Source organism: Schistocerca piceifrons, chromosome 2 (genome assembly GCF_021461385.2).
Source record: "Schistocerca piceifrons isolate TAMUIC-IGC-003096 chromosome 2, iqSchPice1.1, whole genome shotgun sequence".
In the NCBI taxonomy this organism is placed as follows: Eukaryota; Metazoa; Arthropoda; class Insecta; order Orthoptera; family Acrididae; genus Schistocerca; species Schistocerca piceifrons.
Window position 1 is genome coordinate 518,228,358 of NC_060139.1, and position 19,526 is coordinate 518,247,883.

The 19,526-nt window shown below is 41.5% G+C and overlaps 1 protein-coding gene across 1 annotated transcript; it reads right to left on the reverse strand.

Annotated features, from left to right (window-relative positions):
- Positions 1 to 638: 638 nt before the first annotated feature.
- Positions 639 to 2,498, reverse strand: LOC124775537 (piggyBac transposable element-derived protein 3-like). The gene has a single exon (XM_047250368.1). The coding sequence runs from the start codon at positions 2,496 to 2,498 to the stop codon at positions 639 to 641; it is 1,860 nt and encodes a 619-aa protein (XP_047106324.1).
- Between the last annotated feature and the right edge of the window lie 17,028 nt (positions 2,499 to 19,526).

Genomic DNA, 19,526 nt, shown 5'->3' on the forward strand with positions numbered 1-19,526 from the left:
GTTTATGGTATGCTTTCCAATTTTCACTGAAAACTCTCTGGAACATGGGTGTAGCTAGGATTTTATTTCTGGGTGAAGGGGGAAGGGGGGCATTTAACAAATGGGCACCATAATAAAATGGACTTCTAACATAACACAAAACAGCACTACACATATAACACTGTTTAGAGTCAGCAGAGAACATTTGCATTACAACAAGTGGTATAATTCCAAACAATAATGAGTTAGGGATGCCTGTCTTTATCAGGATTGGAGAAATCAGTCTTTATGTAAATTGTTAAAATTGAAAATATTCTCACAAAACTATTTTAATACCTAGATCACATTTAAATAAGCAAATTAACCCTTTCAGACCTGATTTTTTATTTACTTGTAAAAAAATGTCTGACATCATTTTTGCATTCAGGTGAGTCTCCTGACAACATTTTTCTAAGAAAAATTTTTGAATGATCTCTGCTTTTCTAGATATTTAATGTACACAAATATGTCCATCAGGTCTCGAGCTTCATGTCATACATTAAGGAGGTTAACAGTACAGATCAATTATGCCACTCTTTATTTCACTTTAAAACAGAGGAAACAATAAAAATAATTCCATATTACATTCTTGTTTAAACAACAATGGTCAACACCTGAGTTTAAGGTTTAGTATGAAACTGCAAAAAACAATTTCTGTCCTTTTGGAGACACAAATGTGCTTTATATTTTCTGCACTGAATTCTTGAGTGCCCTGTACATTTTGGAAATTTGCAGCGACTTGGAGCTCCTACATCATGCAAAGGCAAATGGTCTATGGAATCAAACTGTATCTCTGTAGCTGGTTGTAATTCTCCTCGTTTTCTTGGTACGACTCTCATGTCTGAAACCAGTCCTTCATCATACGGATGCCCCCTCTTCTTTCCAGTCACTTTCTTTTGGCACAGTATCAATCTGTCTGCTAGCCTGATACAAAAGGAAAGAAGGTCCATTTGCTTCTTCTTTGGGGTAGACAGGTTGTCTGCATCTCGTCTGTATTCCAACCAACTTTGCACGATGGCAAAGTCAACAGAGTGAAAAATCATACGCAAAGGCCATTTTTGAGATCTGATGAAAACTCTGTAGTAGCTTATCAATTGATCAAATAGATCCACACCACCCATTGCTTGATTATATCTTCTCACTATTTCAGGTCTTTCTACTTTCACATATTTATGGTGCTTTTTGTCCCAACGCTCGACTTCATCCACTGAGCCTTTACCAACAAAGTTAGAACACAATACAACTGGCCTATTGTCTAACCACTTACACATGGTAATGTCATCAGCATTAGTGATTTCTTCACAGTAACCTCTGGTTTGTTTCATTATTGTTTTATCATCTGAGAAAGGCAAGTTCTTTCCAAACCTGTTTTGATGGACAGTACCTGCTGCATTGATGCCCTGAGATTTCAGAACTTGAAACAGATGATAAGATGAAAAGAAGTTGTCAAAGTATAGTTTATGACCTTTACCTTTTGAGAGTGGAACAGAAAATCCTAAAACAACAGCAGGACCTAATCCAAATTTTTTACAGCATGTGGTATTTAGTTCAGTTGTAGCACCTTGGTACAAAAGGAAATCATGCACTATTCCACTCTTTCCACACAACATGAAGACTTTGATTCCCCATGGACTTGGTTTCCCCTTGACATACTGATTTGCAGAAAACTTCCCAGTGAAAGGAATAATTCCTTCGTCCACACAAACATTCTCTTCTATAGGAAGTTCACTGCAGCGTATTCGAATGGCTGTGTAAACTGGCCTGACTTTGTAAAATTTATCTTTATTTTCAGGTGGCTTCTCCAGGTTGTTCACCAAGTGTAAATTTGTTTGTAATTCTAAAAATCTGTCTCGTGACATGTTTTCCCAAAACACATTTACCTTCAGGCTTGTATCCCAATACATTCGTAATCTGGGAAATTTCAAAGCGCCAGTCAGTATATGCAAACCAAATAGCACCTCTAGTTCTTGAGCTGTTGTCTGCTTGAATGAGGATTTGCCTTGTTGTAATGCATAAATATTAGTATGTGCTGCCATGCTAGTGAACAAATCATCTGGTATATATCTTTTGAAGTATTGTATTGGAGAACACAAGACAGATTCTTCAAAATTTGGAGCTTTGTATGTTTCTGCCATGGTACTTAGAGGCTTGCGTTTCCATTTTATGGATTCTTTAGGTGTCACCATTATGTTGTCACACAGGTTATTCAATTCTGGGTTGTTTTCATTGCATAAAAAGTTCATTTCAGCATCCATCACGTCTCCGTCATCTTCATCTTCAGATATGGTGTTTCTACACACATCATTCATGCCCACTTTATCTGCTCCAACACGTTTCACTATCTGTGGAGCTTGCCTTTCAATAAGTGGTATACTGTCATCCTCATCTCCACTCAAACTAATGTCAGAAACGTCACCATTTTCAATTATGTCCATAATCAAGACCCAATCTTTCTCCACAAAAAGAAATTCCTTATCCATATTTGTAAGTCAAAACCAGAAATCTAAAATAAAATCCTGTGTACTGGTCAGTTACTCTCCTCCTTGCTGCTGGTACTGAAATTACTGAAAAAAATATCACACATAACTACCATCACCATGCAAACACATCTGAGACAAATTTTAGGTTACGTTTCCTATTTTACACAATTAAAGACCTGTTGTACACAAATGTGTACATTAAATTTACCTGATACATAAAACAAATATGAACTGAATGAAATTGCTGAAAATTCCACTGAATGAATGTACAACGTTTCCAAAAGAAGGAAACCACACAAAACATTCATTAACAAAACACACGATTTGACTATTACAGCAATAAAGTCAACAAGTAATGGCTTCCCACAGAGACAACACCAGAGAGTATATTTTACTATGTAGTTCACAGACTGCTCACAAGAGAGCAGCAGCTGCTGGAGCATGGCTAAACTAAACCTACACAAATGTGCACAATGAGTTTTGATGCACCTGACATTTCTTCCCAGCGAAATATTAGTGAACAAACTTTATGTACACAATTGTGTCCACCAGGTCTGAAAGGGTTAAAATATGAGGACTAGCTAGTTTCAGTAGTAACCATCTTCCAATCATGATCATATTAAATGCAGGTTGAACACAATCTGGATGTATCAGTAATAATCATCTTGATGTATAGAAAGCAACATAAATATGAAATCTGGTGCTAACAGTTATAACAAAACAGGCCTTGCTGCACACCATACCTGTACGAGATTCAGGTTGAAGGAACTGGTCGTACCATGCAGAGCACCAATTTGTATTTATTTCTCTGGTTGAACAAACTCAAGTAAGCTCTGTTTATATTTATTTATTTTATTTATCCATCCGTTGACAATAAATATTGTATGGATGTTGTCAAGGGTACATGTAAGCCATTTCAAAGAAATGGGACACAAACAATATATACGTAAAAAAGTACAAAACAAAATAATACAATGAAGTTAATAATAATACATTGAAATTAATATAGCCTATATACATCCCTGCTTGTTATTTTAAATGCATAGTCTGTTTTCCATAAGGCTTTAGTTTTGTCCTCCCTAAATGGCAAGTCCTTATATACACAATAATGTTTAAGTATATATTGACATCACACAACAGCTGTCCTTTAAGTATGTAAATGTAATGTATGATTAGGTAATGAATGATTAGGTACAGATAGAGTATTTTCCATTTTACCTTTATAAATATCATCAGAAAAAAATTTATTGAGCTACATAGTCATTTACAGAATAAAAACAATGTTCTACTACAAATTTTTTAAATTCTGTTGTAAATTTGTTATCATCTTCTAACTGCCTGATGTTGACTGATAGTGCATTGTACAGTTTTGCACCAATATGGCTCACATGCCTTTGTGTATTCGTTCTTTTTGTTCGCTGAGTATGGAGTGCTGCGCTATTATGGGAATTGTAGTTATGAAAGTTGGCATTTGTCTGAAAATCTGCAATGTGGGTCCTGACATATAATACACATTTGTATATGTATAATGATGGTATAGTAAGTATTCTAAGCTTTTTGAATATAGGTTTGCAGTGTGTCTGTGGATGACTGTGAGTTATTATTCGGATGGTCCTCTTCTGCAACAAAAAAATTTGTTTTAGGTGCCCTCTTGTGGAACCCCAAAATATTATTCCGTATGTGGCAAGAGATTGAAAATAGCCGAAATATGCCATTCTGGCACCCTCTGAGGTACAAACATTTGCAATAATTCTGAGGGCAAAACAGGCTGAATTAAGTTTCTGTGCAAATTTTATTACGTGGTCATTAAAATTTAAGTTTTCATCCCCAGTAATTTTGTGGATGTCACTCTGTCTAAGGCTTTGTCACCCCACACCAGATCGAGATTTACATTTTGACATCTTTTCCTAAACTGCATTTTTTTTTTTATTTACATTCTATGTCAACCTGTTTGCATTGGGCCAAGAGTGGGTGTAATGTAGTACTTTATCAGCAGTTATGTGAATACATGTTTGTTAAATACAGGGTGTTCAGCAAATCTCATTACAAACTTCTAAAGAGCGGGGGGGGGGGGGGGGGGGGGGGGAGTAGTGAATGCATAATATTCTGAATAGGAACCCATGTCCAGAGCCACACCATTTCTGTTCTACAACAGTTTCAGTTCAGATGTTTAACTCATCTGCATCTGCTCGAGGAATTAGGCGTGACGCAGTGCAGTTACTAGGTAGCAGTTTGAAAGGAAAAATTACTTAAGCACTTGTTTGGATTAACACTTTCATGTTACATATTTACATTACTGAAAAAAAAAAGAGCCCAGCATACTGTAGGTACAGAATGGTACCTATTTATTACAACAGCAGTTTGATGTGATGACCACCATTGTCGTTACAGATATTGTACCGACGAAACGTGTGGTACACACTCTCCAGCCCACCTGGTGTACCTTCAAATTGTAATGCAGTGGCCAGAACTCATGCCAGTAGATCTTCCCCTCTCTCTACAGAAGTCTGACAAATTAAACTTTGCACAGGACCTCACAAGAAGTAATCATCAAAGTGAAATCCATGATACACATCATCCAGTCTACCGTATTGCACACCAGGAGAACTAACTCTCAGAATTTTCTCTTTCCCTCAGTAGATGTGGACATGTTACACACCTGAATTAAAACCAGAACATTTCCAGACACGGATTCCTATTCAAAATATTATGTACTCACTGCCCTCTACAAGTCCTATAAGTCTACAGCAGGAATTTCCGAACACCCTGTATATATAGCCTACTCAATTTTTTTCCTTTGTTTGTTCTACGTAATCTGAAGAGAATGCAGATGATGTGTACCAGCAATGTTCCGCTCAAGGCAGTGTTTGCACTGTGGGTCACTTTAGCAGATAGATCCAACAGTTGTCAGCGGCGAGAACATTGCTCCACTTGTATCGAATCTCTGTATTCATTGCTGATGAACTGCAAAACAAAATATTGTAAAAAAGTTGAAAAAAGTTAGTGTTTGATACTTGAGCAGTTGACATGTATGATATTCATGTGAAGCTCTGTATTGCGAGAAAAATAAGAGGTATATCATAAAAAAATAAATTACAAAAAATAAATTCTAGTACTGAGGAAGCTTTTCTTGAGTAACATAGTCAATAGCTATTTACATGAAATTTGTCTTTTTAGAAAAATGTCTCCAGTCTTCACATTGGAAGCTGATACTGAGAATTAACGTGAAAAGAAAGTCCACAGAAGATACTGAAGTCATTTCTTATTACTTAAGTGTTGTTAAAAATTATTTTATAATGCAAGTCACAAGTTTGATGAAACTGAATGTTTTATACTTTTGATTTGAAAGTGTTAATGGAGAATAGTGCTCTGAAACCAGTGATGAGACCAAAAGCGATAAAAACAGAATTTCTTAAAAATTAATCAGTGATAAATAGTCTTTAATTCAAAATCTCTTAAACATGCTTGAGGTCAGTTTTGATTAACGTAGTACCTAGCTGTTGATTTCAGAACAGATAGATTACATGAACTTGGCTGTTGATTTTTAAGGACATTAACTATTCCGGTGCATAGAAAGTGGCACTTGAAGTTAGTTAAACGCATGCTCAGCTTGCATAGTCAAGGTTAAATTGCTGAAACGTTATTGCTAATGGTGTCTGATTATTGGAATGCCGTGCAGGGTAGCCAAGAGGTCTGAGGCATCTTGTCACGGTTTGTGCGGCTCCCCGTGTCAGAGGTTCGAGTCCTCCCATGGGCATGAGTGTGTGTGTTGTCCTTAGCGTAAGTTAAAGTTACATGAATTCGTGTGTAAGCCTAGGGACCACAGAACTTCACCGCAAATTTGGCTGGTTCAAATGGCTCTGAGCACTATGGGACTTAACTATTGTGGTCATCAGTCCCCTAGAACTTAGAACTACTTAAATCTAACTAACCTAAGGACATCACACACATCCATGCCCGAGGCAGGATTCGAACCTGCGACCGTAGCAGTCCCGCGGTTCCGGACTGAGCGCCTTAACCACGAGACCACCGCGGCCGGCGCCGCAAATTTCCAAAGTTATTGGATTCAAGACATTATGCTACAGCGAAGTTATACAACAATGCTCATTTATAAGTTTATTTATTTATTTACTTTTACACTCCATTGTTTTGTGCAACTTTGTGCAGCTTGTGACCTACAACAATGTATTATACACTGCTGTTTAAGCCATTCATTCCCCCTAGGCCGGACAAAAAAAAATCCTGAACATTAAATTAAATGTAATCCAAAATAATAATACCAATATAAAGCAATATTAAGAAGCAACAGAACTTCATATAAAGCTTCATCCCACTCCAACAAACAAGGCCACATTTGTTGGCTCAAGAGTATTCCTCGAAGAAAGGAGCTTATTCACCACTTAATACACCACCAAACTGATGGGATACCCCAACCAGTGCAAATCACATCAGTCATTAATTTGCAATTATATGAAGTTTTTTTGCTGAATCTACATTTTAACAAATAATGAGCAAGTTGCTGTAAACATTTGAAAAAAGGACATGCTCATGAAGTTTGGATGTCTACAGTACAAGAAAGGAATACTGGTGCCATGTGTCATGCATGCACGAGTGGTACTTGGTGACATTCATGTGACAGTTCTGAAGATGTGAATGGAACATCTAAACTGGTTGCCTACTAAAACAACATCGGAACAGCGGTTGTTAGCACAGTATTATTGCAGTTTTCACATTGCTCCCAGCCTCAGCAACTGTGACAACCAGTATTATTGCAGTTTTCACATTGCCCCAGCCTCAGCAACTGTGACTATTAATGTAGCCTTCGAGTAGCGACAGTGCTACCTGTATTTCCATTGACTCCAGACAAGCTATATTCCTTTGAGGCTCAGTCCACGCATTGGTGCTAATATTGTCACCAACACTGGCTCATAGCTGCCATATTCCCCTTGTGCACTGCGCCTCACTGACAGTGCAGTTTGAAAACATGATAATTTTGAAACAGAGACTACATTACAATTGATTTTAAGATCAAATTTTTTTTAGCTTTGGCAACATTTCAAGTGGTTTCTGAACCTCCCCCCCCCCCCCCCTCCTCTGGCTATGGCCATGCTCTAGAGTAGGTTGTGGATGTGCCTGAGTTTCAGGTAAGTAATACCAGTGGATAGACAATTTACTGGAAGCTTTGTGCTGTTATGCATCAGTCTTGTTTGAGAAGTGTTGTTACAGTAATATTCTTCATTGGACACAGTGATTTTGTGCAATGTTGCTTGTTTATGACTGTGTACTATAATTCGTTTTGCTAACTGTTTGTTACAACTTCCTGTAATTGTGTGATCCGAACTTCCTGTCACAGATTTGGCAATCTTGTGGGTATACAGAGTCATCACAGTTTTTCTTGTAGACTCCATGGTAGCAGTAAAGCAAACTCTGTTGTGGCGCATTTTGTTAGTGCGTGTTGCCTGCATCAGGGGCAGGTGTCTGAGTTATTGGAATAGCCACTCTCACTCTTATCGATTTGATTGACTACTTAATGAAATTTATCCCCTCTCCCAGAAAATGGTAGGAAGTTCAAATTCTATCAGGAAATGCAACACAACACGGCTACCTCCACTAATCTAAGAAAATTGCGGGAAAAAGGGCACTTGGGCTACCTCCACTAATCTAAGTCATCCGACTGCCACCTCTTTCTAGGTATTTGTGGGAAAAGAACTCAGCCTGTGCTGTATAGGATGGACATAAGTCTTTATTTAAACAATTAGAGGCAGTACCTCTATCCACTGTTTTCACCATGAGGTCCAGAGTCCAACTGACCTAGTACACAGTACTAGCACCAGAGGGTGCTGTCGCCCTCCCATGATGTAATCCAAGATGGCGGTCTGGAGGGGAAATAGGGTGGGAAAAGAACTCAGCCTGTTCTGGGCTGCTGGAGAGAGGAAGGAGTGTACTTTATTTATTTTTGGAACAATTTATTTAGGGATGGATTTGACATAGTATATTTATTACACTGATACAAAACACTCACTCTGACGTGCTTGGGGTCATGATACACAGTTTACAGACCTGCAAACCACTCATAAATAATGCAGTACATTGATGCGCAGACACAAAGGCAACTCGTAAATCGCTGAAAGAATACAGTACACAGCATACAGACACCTAAACACCTCCTAAATTGAAACTTCCTAGCAGATCAAAACTGTGTGCCGGACTGAGACTCGAACTCGGGACCTTTGCATTTTGTGGGCAAGTGCTCTACCAACTGAGCTACCCAAGCACGACTCACGACCCGTCCTCACAGCTTTAATTTCGCCAGTACCTCGTCTCCTACCTTCCAAACTTCACAAAAGCTCTCCTGCATACCTTGCAGAAGTAGCACTACTGGAAGAAATAATGCATGTATAATGCTCTGCAAACACACTTGCTAATTGTAAACTGTCAAAATAATGCATTGCACGGAAACTACTCGTAAATCACCGAAATATTGCAGTACACTGATGTACAGACACGAAAACAATTCCTAAACAGTCGGAATAATGCATATAATGTATTTAAGAACGGATTTCACATAGTTTATTTACTACATTGTTACAAAACACTCACCCTAGCGTGCTTGGGGTCTCAGTAAATTATCTACAGACAAACAAACTACTCGTAAATCACAGAAATAACGCAGTACACTGATGTACAGACATGCAGACAACTTGTAAACTGTCTAAATAATGGATTGCACAGCCTACAGACTCGCAAACTACACATAAACTGTCGAAGTAACGTCTTGCATAGCCTACAGACACGCTCACAATGCTTAAATAGCCGAAAATAATATAGTGCACAAACACTCAGTGTACATGAAAAACACCACCAATCAGGGAACTGTTCCAATGCACGCATGCACCAATGCCACCGAATCCGCACACATTCCCCAGGAGTTGGGCTGCATCGGCAGCCCCACAAATTGACAACAAAGCCGTCAGCTGCCAAGCCATGCACAGGTGTCCATTCGGGTCCCACAAGCACGAAGTGACCGAATCTGTTTCATACTTGACACCTGAGAAATTCCTGTCAAAATACATGTTCACCTGGACATTGTTGCCGATGGGATGACGCATAGCTGCAGTAAGGGTCCAGCACTGAGAGAGATGTTTGAATAGCAGTTAAAAGTTTCATAATGTTATAGCTTTGCGCATGTGATCATTCCAATTTAAGTTGGAGCTGAGCAGAAGTCAGAGAGAGCTACATTCACCACATTCTGCAACCCATGTAGAAAGTGACCTAAGTTACTGCGACAGGACTGTGTTTTGACCATTCAATGGAAATGGGAACTGGGAGAAGGATGAGGTTTTTGCTATTGCACTGACGTGCAACCCCAAACTACGTACAATTACTACAGATCTGTGTCCCTCAGGGCCACAAGGATGTTCCCACAGGCATTTTCTACCGTACAAATCAGAGAAACGATTCCTCTTCAATGCAGCCTGTATTGTAATTCCTCGTTTACGTTTACGCCATCCTCAGTTACTTCTCCAGCTGCCACACTGCCATCTTCAATGATAGTATTCCTTTGATTTTCAATAGACGCACTCACTTGATCAGCCATGTTTACATATTAAAGGATGTTACAGTCGCTAAGCGGCGCAAACGAAAGTAGATTTGAAGTCACATTAAATATATCGTTAAGCAGTTGACAGTTGCTGAATAATAACTTGTACGATAATATTGACAATACCATAGTTAGAATAAGGGCAAAACTTTGCACCCTGCATGCTGCATAAAAACGTCAGTAAGCAGTAATAATTATTTGTAGACAGTTAATGTCCACCTATCACAACACAAAAAAGATCCACTACAGTAACTTTTAACATAAGATACGCCATCCTTCCCATTTGAACAGATTATATTTTGAGGTTAAATTTCCGATAAAGATTTTACTTAATTGTGGTTTCCAATAAACCCGCAGTTTCAGTAGACGGATTCCGAACTATATCTCGATTATGCCATTTTTATCCTTAGGGTGTAGCAAACTCATTCTCTGTTGGATTAAACATTAGTTTCTCGTAGATCATATGTGGGAACTTCAGTCGATTTGACCGAAGAAAACAAACTGATATGAATTTCACCGATTGTCATACGAAGTTTATATGTCTGGGTGATGACGTCATATACAGTGTGACTGCGTTCATAGTGGCGTACTGATTTGCAATGATCAGTTGTCTTCGGCTGATGCTGGTCGTTGGCAGAATTCACCGATGTAGGTGCCACTATGACTGCAGTGTAATACCTTAACTGATATGGTATTGCAAACTGAATAAAATATTCCGAGACGCTATTTTTCAGCATGAGCTCGTATTTGCACCATGAAATCACGGAGAGAAGACCTAACTTAGACACTTTTCCTGCTGCCTGAGGTTTCACTACTTTCGTAGTCCTGGTTCTGTTGCTGCCATGTTCACTCAATGAGCTCTTTGTGCACATCAGTGTGAGATCGAAAGAAATGCCTCTCACAGGTAAATTAAAATCCTAATGGTTAACTGCCGAAGTATTGGCAGCAAAGTGCAGAGTTTGAAGTGTTCCTGAAAAGTGGTGAAGCTCACATAGTACTAGGTTCAGAAAACTGTTTGAAACCTGCAATTGATAGCAGTGAGAATTCTGGGAAAATTCTACATCTACATAGATACTCCACAAGCCACCGTATGGACCGTGGCAGAGGGTTCCCTGTACCACTACTTGTCATTTCCTTTCCTGTTCCACTCGCCAATAGAGCGAGGGGAAAACGACTGTCTGTCTGCCTCCATATGAGCCCCAATTTCTAGTACCTTGTGTTTGTGGTTCTTAACACGCATTGTCTGTTTGCGGCAGAAGAATCGTTCGGCAATCAGCCTCAGATGCTTGTTTTCGAAATTTTCTCAATAGAGTTTCTCGAAAAGACCGTTGCCTTCCCTCCAGGGATTCCCACCTACCAGTAACAAATCTAGCAACCAGCCTCTGAACCGCTTCGAAGTCTTTCTTCAATCTGGTCTGGTACGGATCCCAAACGTTCGAGCAATACTCAAGAACAGACTGCACCAGCGTCTTATATGCGGTCTCGTTTATAGGTGAGCCGCTCTTTCCTAAAATTCTTCCAATAAACCAAAGTAGACCATTCGCCTTCTCTAACACAATTCTCACATGCTCATTCCACCTCATATCGTTTTGCAGTGTTACGCCCAGATATTTAAATGACTTGACATTGTCGAGCAGGACACTAGTAATACTGTGTACGCCCGTTACAGGTTCGATCTTCCTACTCATTTGCATTAACTTACATTTTTTCACATTTAGGGCTAGCTGCCATTCATCACATGAACCGGAAATTTTGTCTAAGTCGTCTTGTGTCTTCACTCAACTTTGACACCTTACTGTACACCACGGCATCATCAGCAAACAACCGTACATTGCTGCGCACCCTGTTTGCTAAATCACTTATGCATATAGAGAACAGGAGCACTGCAGCAGTCCTATCACAAACCCCTGGGGCACACTCGACGAAACCCTTGTCTCCGTCGAGGACAACATACTGAGTTCTATTACTTAAGAAGTCTTCGAGCCATTCACATATCTGTGAACTTTGTCCATATGCTCACACATTCGTCAACAGCCTGCAATGGGGCACCATGTCAAATGCTTTCCGGAAATCTGGAAACATGGAATCTGCTTGCCGCCCTTCACCCATAGCTCTCAGTATATCATGTGAGAAAAGGGCAAGACGAGATTCGCACGAGGGTTGCTTTCTGAAACCATGGTGGCTCGTGGACATAAGTTTCTCAGTCTCAAGAAAGTTTATTGTTTTGAACTGAGAATATGTCCAAAGGTTCTGCAACAAAACGAAGTTAGGGGCATTGGTCTGTAATTTGGCGGGTCCGTTCGTTTACCCTTCTTATATATTGCAGTCACCTTCGCTTTTTTCCGACCGCTTGGGACTTCATGCTGGGAGAGAGGTTCACGAGAAATGCAAGACAGGTAAGGGGCCAATGCCGTAGAGTACTCTTTGTAAAATCGAACTGGGATTCTATCCGAACTTGGTTATTTACTTTGCTTTCAAAACTTTCAGTTGTTTATCTATGCTAGGTATACTTATTACTGTGTCGTCCATAAGGGAGTGTTCGTTGGTCAAATGACGGTATTTTTGTACGATTCTCCAGTATGAACGATTTCTTGAACGTGAAATTTAAAACTTCGGCTTTTGTTTTGCTATCTCCAACTGCCACACGAGACTAATCAACAAGGGACTGAATAGAAGTCGTAGAACCGCTTAGCGATTTTATGTAAGACCAGAATTTCCTCGGGTTCTTTGTCAGATCTTTAGCTAAGATGTGACGGTGATAGTTGTATGGTTCGCGCATACATCTTTTCACAGACGCACGAATCTCTACTAACCTTCGTTTGACGTCATTCGCGCGTTCACTGTTTAACCGACAGTGCAACAGCCTCTGCTTCCTTAGCATCTACCGAATTTCGTAACTAAACCATGGCGGGTCATTTCCATCCTCTATCGACTCAATACGCACATACGTGTCCAGACCACTATTTACAATCTGCTAAAATCTTGCCCATAATTCTTCTACATCCAACGTACTGGAACTAAGTGATGCAAATTCACTCTCTAAGTGAGATGCTAATAACTGCTTATTTGTTCTATCTAGCACAAACACTCTCCTGGCCTTCTTAAATGATTTATTAACTTTCGTAATCATAGTTGCTGTAATGACATCATGATTGCTAATCCCCGTTTCTATACTGACATTGTCAACAAGGTCTGGCGTATTTGTAGTTACAAGGTCTAAGATATTTCTAATGCGTGTGGGCTGCCAAGTTAGCTGCTCGAGAAAATTTTCAGAAAACGTTTTCAAAAGTATTTCGCATGACTGTCTGTCTGTACCCCCCACAATTAATCCATAGATATCCCAGTCTATACTCGGCAGGTTAAAGTCGCCTCCAACTAGTATTGCACGTTATGAGTATTAAGTGCTATTGACTGTAGACTTTTTTGAATGACTCTAGAACTGTCACGGTAGAATCGGATGGCCAGTGAAAACATCCAACAATTAACTTGGCTTCACTTACACCAGTTATAAGCGACTAGATGACTTCACTGTTGCACTCAACTTCGACCTCTACAGAGAGAATATTTTTGTCAACTGCAATGAACACTCTTGCTCCTAAGACCTCTAGTCTGTCTTTCCAATGTACGGTCCATGACTCGCTAAATACCTCAGAGCTTTCCACATCGTGTTTCAGCCAGCTTTCGGGCCCAAGAATAATTTGAGCGCGAGAACGTTCCTGGAGGTCAGTAAATTCGGAAACTTTATTAGGAATACTTCGACAGTTTACTTATGAAATTGTGACAGTCGAAGTGTCTTTATTCTGAACGCCGTTTGACTTTCCTTACTGCATATCGACTGACGAGTGTTCATCAGAGGATCTCAAATTACTGCCTAGACTAAAAAACCCTCACGTGCACTCCACAAGTACTCTGCTACTCGAGTAGCTGCTTCCTTTGTGTAGCGCACCCCTGACTTATCAGAGGGAGTCCTACAAACCCCCACATGATAACGCAGATCTAGAAATCTGCAAGACCGTCACAGAGTCGAAGAAGTCTTTGGGTGAGACCGTCCACTCAGCTCCAAAACAAATGACGCCAATCAACTCTGGGAACGATGCTGTAAATTGCGAACTCTGCTTGCACCCCACGCGCGAGGCCAACAGTTTTCATCACCTCTCCCAGCCACCTATATGAACTGGGAATCATCTCGGAACCCATGCGACAGGCGTCATTTCTACTGAAGTAAGTCACAACTTGCAGACGACAGCACCCTATATGCTCCAAAGCCACAGATGGGGCTGCCTCCACATCTTGGACGAGGCCCCCAGGCGGATACAACGAGTGCACATTGGCTTTCTTCACAACCTCGAATGCTATCTGCCTAAGAGGCCTAACAGTTAAACTCCCAATAACTAGAAAACCTCTTCCCAAGAGTGCCTGCTCGGTCCTTGCTGAACAAGCGGCACCTGTCCACTCACAGGGTGAATGGGTGAGGCCAGGCACCCAGCCTCCATGTTGGCCCTTCTCCTCGAGCAAAGCGAACGTGTTACTACCCGCCACTCCCCTGCTATGAGGGTGGATCCACCCCGTTGGGTGCATTAGGAGGTGCCTCAGAAGCAGAACCTGTCTGCAAAAGAAGTGACACCTGAAGTGTCCAATGCAATGCGGCCGATTCTCCGCCACAGCTACACCCTGAGGCAGTAGCCTGAAGGTGATTGTGGGTATTCAAAAACACATTCAGCTGTTCACGAACTGCGGCCAGCACCTCCTGCGTCTGCACACGGCATGTAACATGCTTTCCATCCTCGCAAGACTAAATGAAGAAGTGAATTATGAAATCAGACAATCATAGATATGCAACTTGCTACTCTCCTGATGTTTCACCAATGGACGGTGATGCGTTAATGAGCTACATAGGTGGCTTTTCAGCGAGCGGCTATTGCGCTGCAGACTGAATGAATTTACACACTCAAAACGCGAGAGTAAACCTCTTAAACAGAGAAGCACACACAAAATTTAATAAATACACTAAGTGGAAAACACAGAAAAAGTTAAACACTTAACTTGCCGCTCTGTAGACGTATACCATCGAGAGCTGGAGCCTGACTGTCTGCAATTTTAGTTCATATCGAAAGGATAGGCAAATGGGAAATGGGGGTAATGTATTTGTCACAGAAGACAAGAAACTCAAATCCACTGGGATAGATACTGAAGCTACAGATGAGACTGGGCAAGACTCAGTACCAGAGGTGGGCATCAAATGATAGCTGGATCTTCTATCACCCACCAGACTCTTCTCCTGATGTAACCCAAAACTTTGAAGTAAACCTCATTTCACTTATACATAAGTTCCCCAGTCATACTGTAATCATCGATGGAGACTTCAATCGTCCAACAATTAATTGGAAAAATTACAGTTTTCTTAGTAGTGGGAGTGATAAGACATTCTGTGAAACATTACTAGACAGCTTCTCTGAAAACTACCTAGAACGGATAGTAAGGTTCAAATGACTCTGAGCAATATGCGACTTAACTTCTGAGGTCATCAGTCGCCTAGAACTTAGAACTGATTAAACCTAACTAACCTAAGGACATCACACACATCCATGTCCGAGGCAGGATTCGAACCTGCGACCGTAGCGGGTGCCCGGCTCCAGACTATAGCACCTAGAATCGCACGGCCACTCCGGCCAGTGGATAGTAAGGAACCCCACTCACGATGGAAATATATTGGATCTAATGGTGACAAACAGACTTGACCTCCTTGAAAATATCCACAACGAAACTGGTATCAGTGACTTTGACGATGTTGTGGCCACAATGATACCAAAGTACAAAGGACAACTAAAACTAGCAGAAAGATTTGTAAGGTCAATAAACTAGAAAAAATAATCGGTGGTGTCGTATCTCAATGAGGAACTTGAAACTTTCAGTGCAGAGCAGGGGTGTGTAGAGGAAATATGGCTCAAGTTTAAAAGAATAATTGACCATGCACCAATTTTAGAAGAGTTATAATGAGAGGGACCCTCCGTGGTATACAGTCACTGTAAAAAAACTTCTAAAGAAACAAAAACTACTGTATGGTTGTTGTTGTGGTCTTCAGTCCAGAGACTGGTTTGATGCAGCTCTCCATGCTACTCTATCCGGTGCAAGCTTCTTCATCTCCCAGTTGCTACTGCAACCTACATCCTTCTGAATCTGTTTAGTGTATTCATCTCTTGGTCTCCTTCTACGATTTTTACCCTCCACGCTGCCCTCCAATACTAAATTGGTGATCCCTTGATGCCTCAGAATATGCCCTACCAACCAGTCCCTTCTTCTAGTCAAATTGTGCCAAAAATTTCTCTTCTCTCCAATTCTATTCAACACCTCCTCATTAGTTATTTGATCCACTTATCTAATCTACAGCATTCTTCTGTAGCACCACATTTCTCTTCTTGTCTAAACTATTTATCGTCCACGTTTCACTTCCATACATGGCTACACTCCATACAAATACTTTCAGAAACGACATCCTGACACTTAAATCTATACTCGATGTTAACAAACTTTTCTTCAGAAACACTTTCCTTGCTATTGCCAGTCTAAATTTTATATCCTCTCTACTTCGACCATCATCAGTTATTTTGCTCCCCAAATAGCTACTCATTTACTACTTAAAGCGTCTCATTTCCTAGTCTAATTCCCGCCGCATCACCCGATTTAATTCGACTATATTCCATTATCCTCGTTTTGCTTTGGTTGATGTTCATCTTATATCCTCTTTTCAAGACACTATCCATTCCGTTCAACTGCTCTTCCAAGTCCTTTGCTGTCTCTGACAGAATTACACTGTCATCGGCGAACCTCAAAGTTTTTATTTCTTCTCCATGGATTTTAAATCCTACTCCGAATTTTTTCTTTTGTTTCCTTTATGATTGCTTAATATACAGATTGAATAACATCGGAGATAGGTTACAACCCTGTCCCACTCCCTTCCCAACCACTGCTTCCATTTCATGCCCCTCGACTCATATACACTCCTGGAAATGGAAAAAAGAACACATTGACACCGGTGTGTCAGACCCACCATACTTGCTCCAGACACTGCGAGAGGGCTGTACAAGCAATGATCACACGCACGGCACAGCGGACACACCAGGAACCGCGGTGTTGGCCGTCGAATGGCGCTAGCTGCGCAGCATTTGTGCACCGCCGCCGTCAGTGTCAGCCAGTTTGCCGTGGCATACGGAGCTCCATCGCAGTCTTTAACACTGGTAGCATGCCGCGGCAGCGTGGACGTGAACCGTATGTGCAGTTGACGGACTTTGAGCGAGGGCGTATAGTGGGCATGCGGGAGGCCAGGTGGACGTACCGCCGAATTGCTCAACACGTGGGGCGTGAGGTCTCCACAGTACATCGATGTTGTCGCCAGTGGTCGGCGGAAGGTGCACGTGCCCGTCGACCTGGGACCGGACCGCAGCGACGCACGGATGCACGCCAAGACCGTAGGATCCTACGCAGTGCCGTAGGGGACCGCACCGCCACTTCCCAGCAAATTAGGGACACTGGTGCTCCTGGGGTATCGGCGAGGACCATTCGCAACCGTCTCCATGAAGCTGGGCTACGGTCCCGCACACGGTTAGGCCGTCTTCCGCTCACGCCCCAACATCGTGCAGCCCGCCTCCATTGGTGTCGCGACAGGCGTGAATGGAGGGACGAATGGAGACGTGTCGTCTTCAGCGATGAGAGTCGCTTCTGCCTTGGTGCCAATGATGGTCGTATGCGTGTTTGGCGCCGTGCAGGTGAGCGCCACAATCAGGACTGCATACGACCGAGGCACACAGGGCCAACACCCGGCATCATGGTGTGGGGAGCGATCTCCTACACTGGCCGTACACCACTGGTGATCGTCGAGGGGACACTGAATAGTGCACGGTACATCCAAACCGTCATCGAACCCATCGTGCTACCATTCCTAGACCGGCAAGGGAACTTGCTGTTCCAACAGGACAATGCACGTCCGCATGTATCCCGTGCCACCCAACGTGCTCTAGAAGGTGTCAGTCAACTACCCTGGCCAGCAAGATCTCCGGATCTGTCCCCCATTGAGCATGTTTGGGACTGGATGAAGCGTCGTCTCACGCGGTCTGCACGTCCAGCAAGAACGCTGGTCCAACTGAGGCGCCAGGTGAAAATGGCATGGCAAGCCGTTCCACAGGACTACATCCAGCATATCTACGATCGTCTCCATGGGAGAATAGCAGCCTGCTTTGCTGCGAAAGGTGGATATACACTGTACTAGTGCCGACATTGTGCATGCTCTGTTGCCTGTGTCTATGTGCCTGTGGTTCTGTTAGTGTGATCATGTGCTGTATCTGACCTCAGGAATGTGTCAATAAAGTTTCCCCTTCCTGGGACAATGAATTCACGGTGTTCTTATTTCAATTTCCAGGAGTGTAACTGCCATGTGGTGTCTGTATAAATTGTAAATAACCTTTCGTTCCCTGTATTTTACTCCTGCCACCTCCAGAATTTGAAAGAGAGTATTCCAGTCAACATTGTCAAATGCTATCTCTAAGTCTACAAATGCTAGAATCGTAGGTTTGCCTTTCCTTAATCTATTTTCTAAGATAAGTCATAGGGTCAGTGTTTGCTTCACGTGTTCCAACATTTCTACGGAATCCAAACTGATCTTCCCCGAGGTCGGCTTCTACCAGTTTTTTTTATTCTAATGCATAAAAGGTGCAAAACAAGGTGTAGGGCTATAGATAGAGAGATGGTGAATGAAACGCGTTTGACTGTCAAGAGAGGAATGCGTGATGACTTTACTCACTAAAGGAGCAGAATATTGTCAAATGATATTTCACAAAACCCTAAGAAATTCTGGTTGTATGTGAAAGCTGTTAGTGGCGCTAAAGAGAATGCCCAGTCCCTAATGAATGAGACAGGAACTGAAACAGAGGGTAGTAAAGCAAAAGCTGAAATGCTTGACTCAGTTGTCAAATGTTCCTTTACAAAGGAAAACACAGGAGGAATGCCCCAATTTAATTCTCTTACCACTGAAAAGATGAATGAAGTAAGTATTAGCATCAGTGGTGTTGAGAAACAGCTGAAGTCATTAAAATTGAAGAAAACTCCAGGGCCTGATGGAATCCCTGTCAGACTCTATACAGAATTTGCGGCAGAGATAGCCCCTTTTATAACTATAAGCTATCGTAGATCACTCAACAAACAACTGTGCCCAGATCTTGGAAAAAAGCACAGGTCATACCCATCTACAAAAAGGGTAGTAGAATTGATCCACAAAACTACCGTCCAATATCCTTGACATTGATTTGTTGTGGAACCTTAGAACATAATCTAAGCTCAAACATAATGAGGTATCTTGGACAGAATGACCTCCTCAGTGCCAATAAGCATGGATTCCAAAACATTAATCATGCGAAACCCAACTTGCACTTTCTCGT

What these genes read in the sequence shown, in the direction of transcription:
- LOC124775537 (XM_047250368.1), bottom strand. Translation starts at nt 2,498, where the DNA reads ATGGATAAGGAATTTCTTTTTGTGGAGAAAGATTGGGTCTTGATTATG.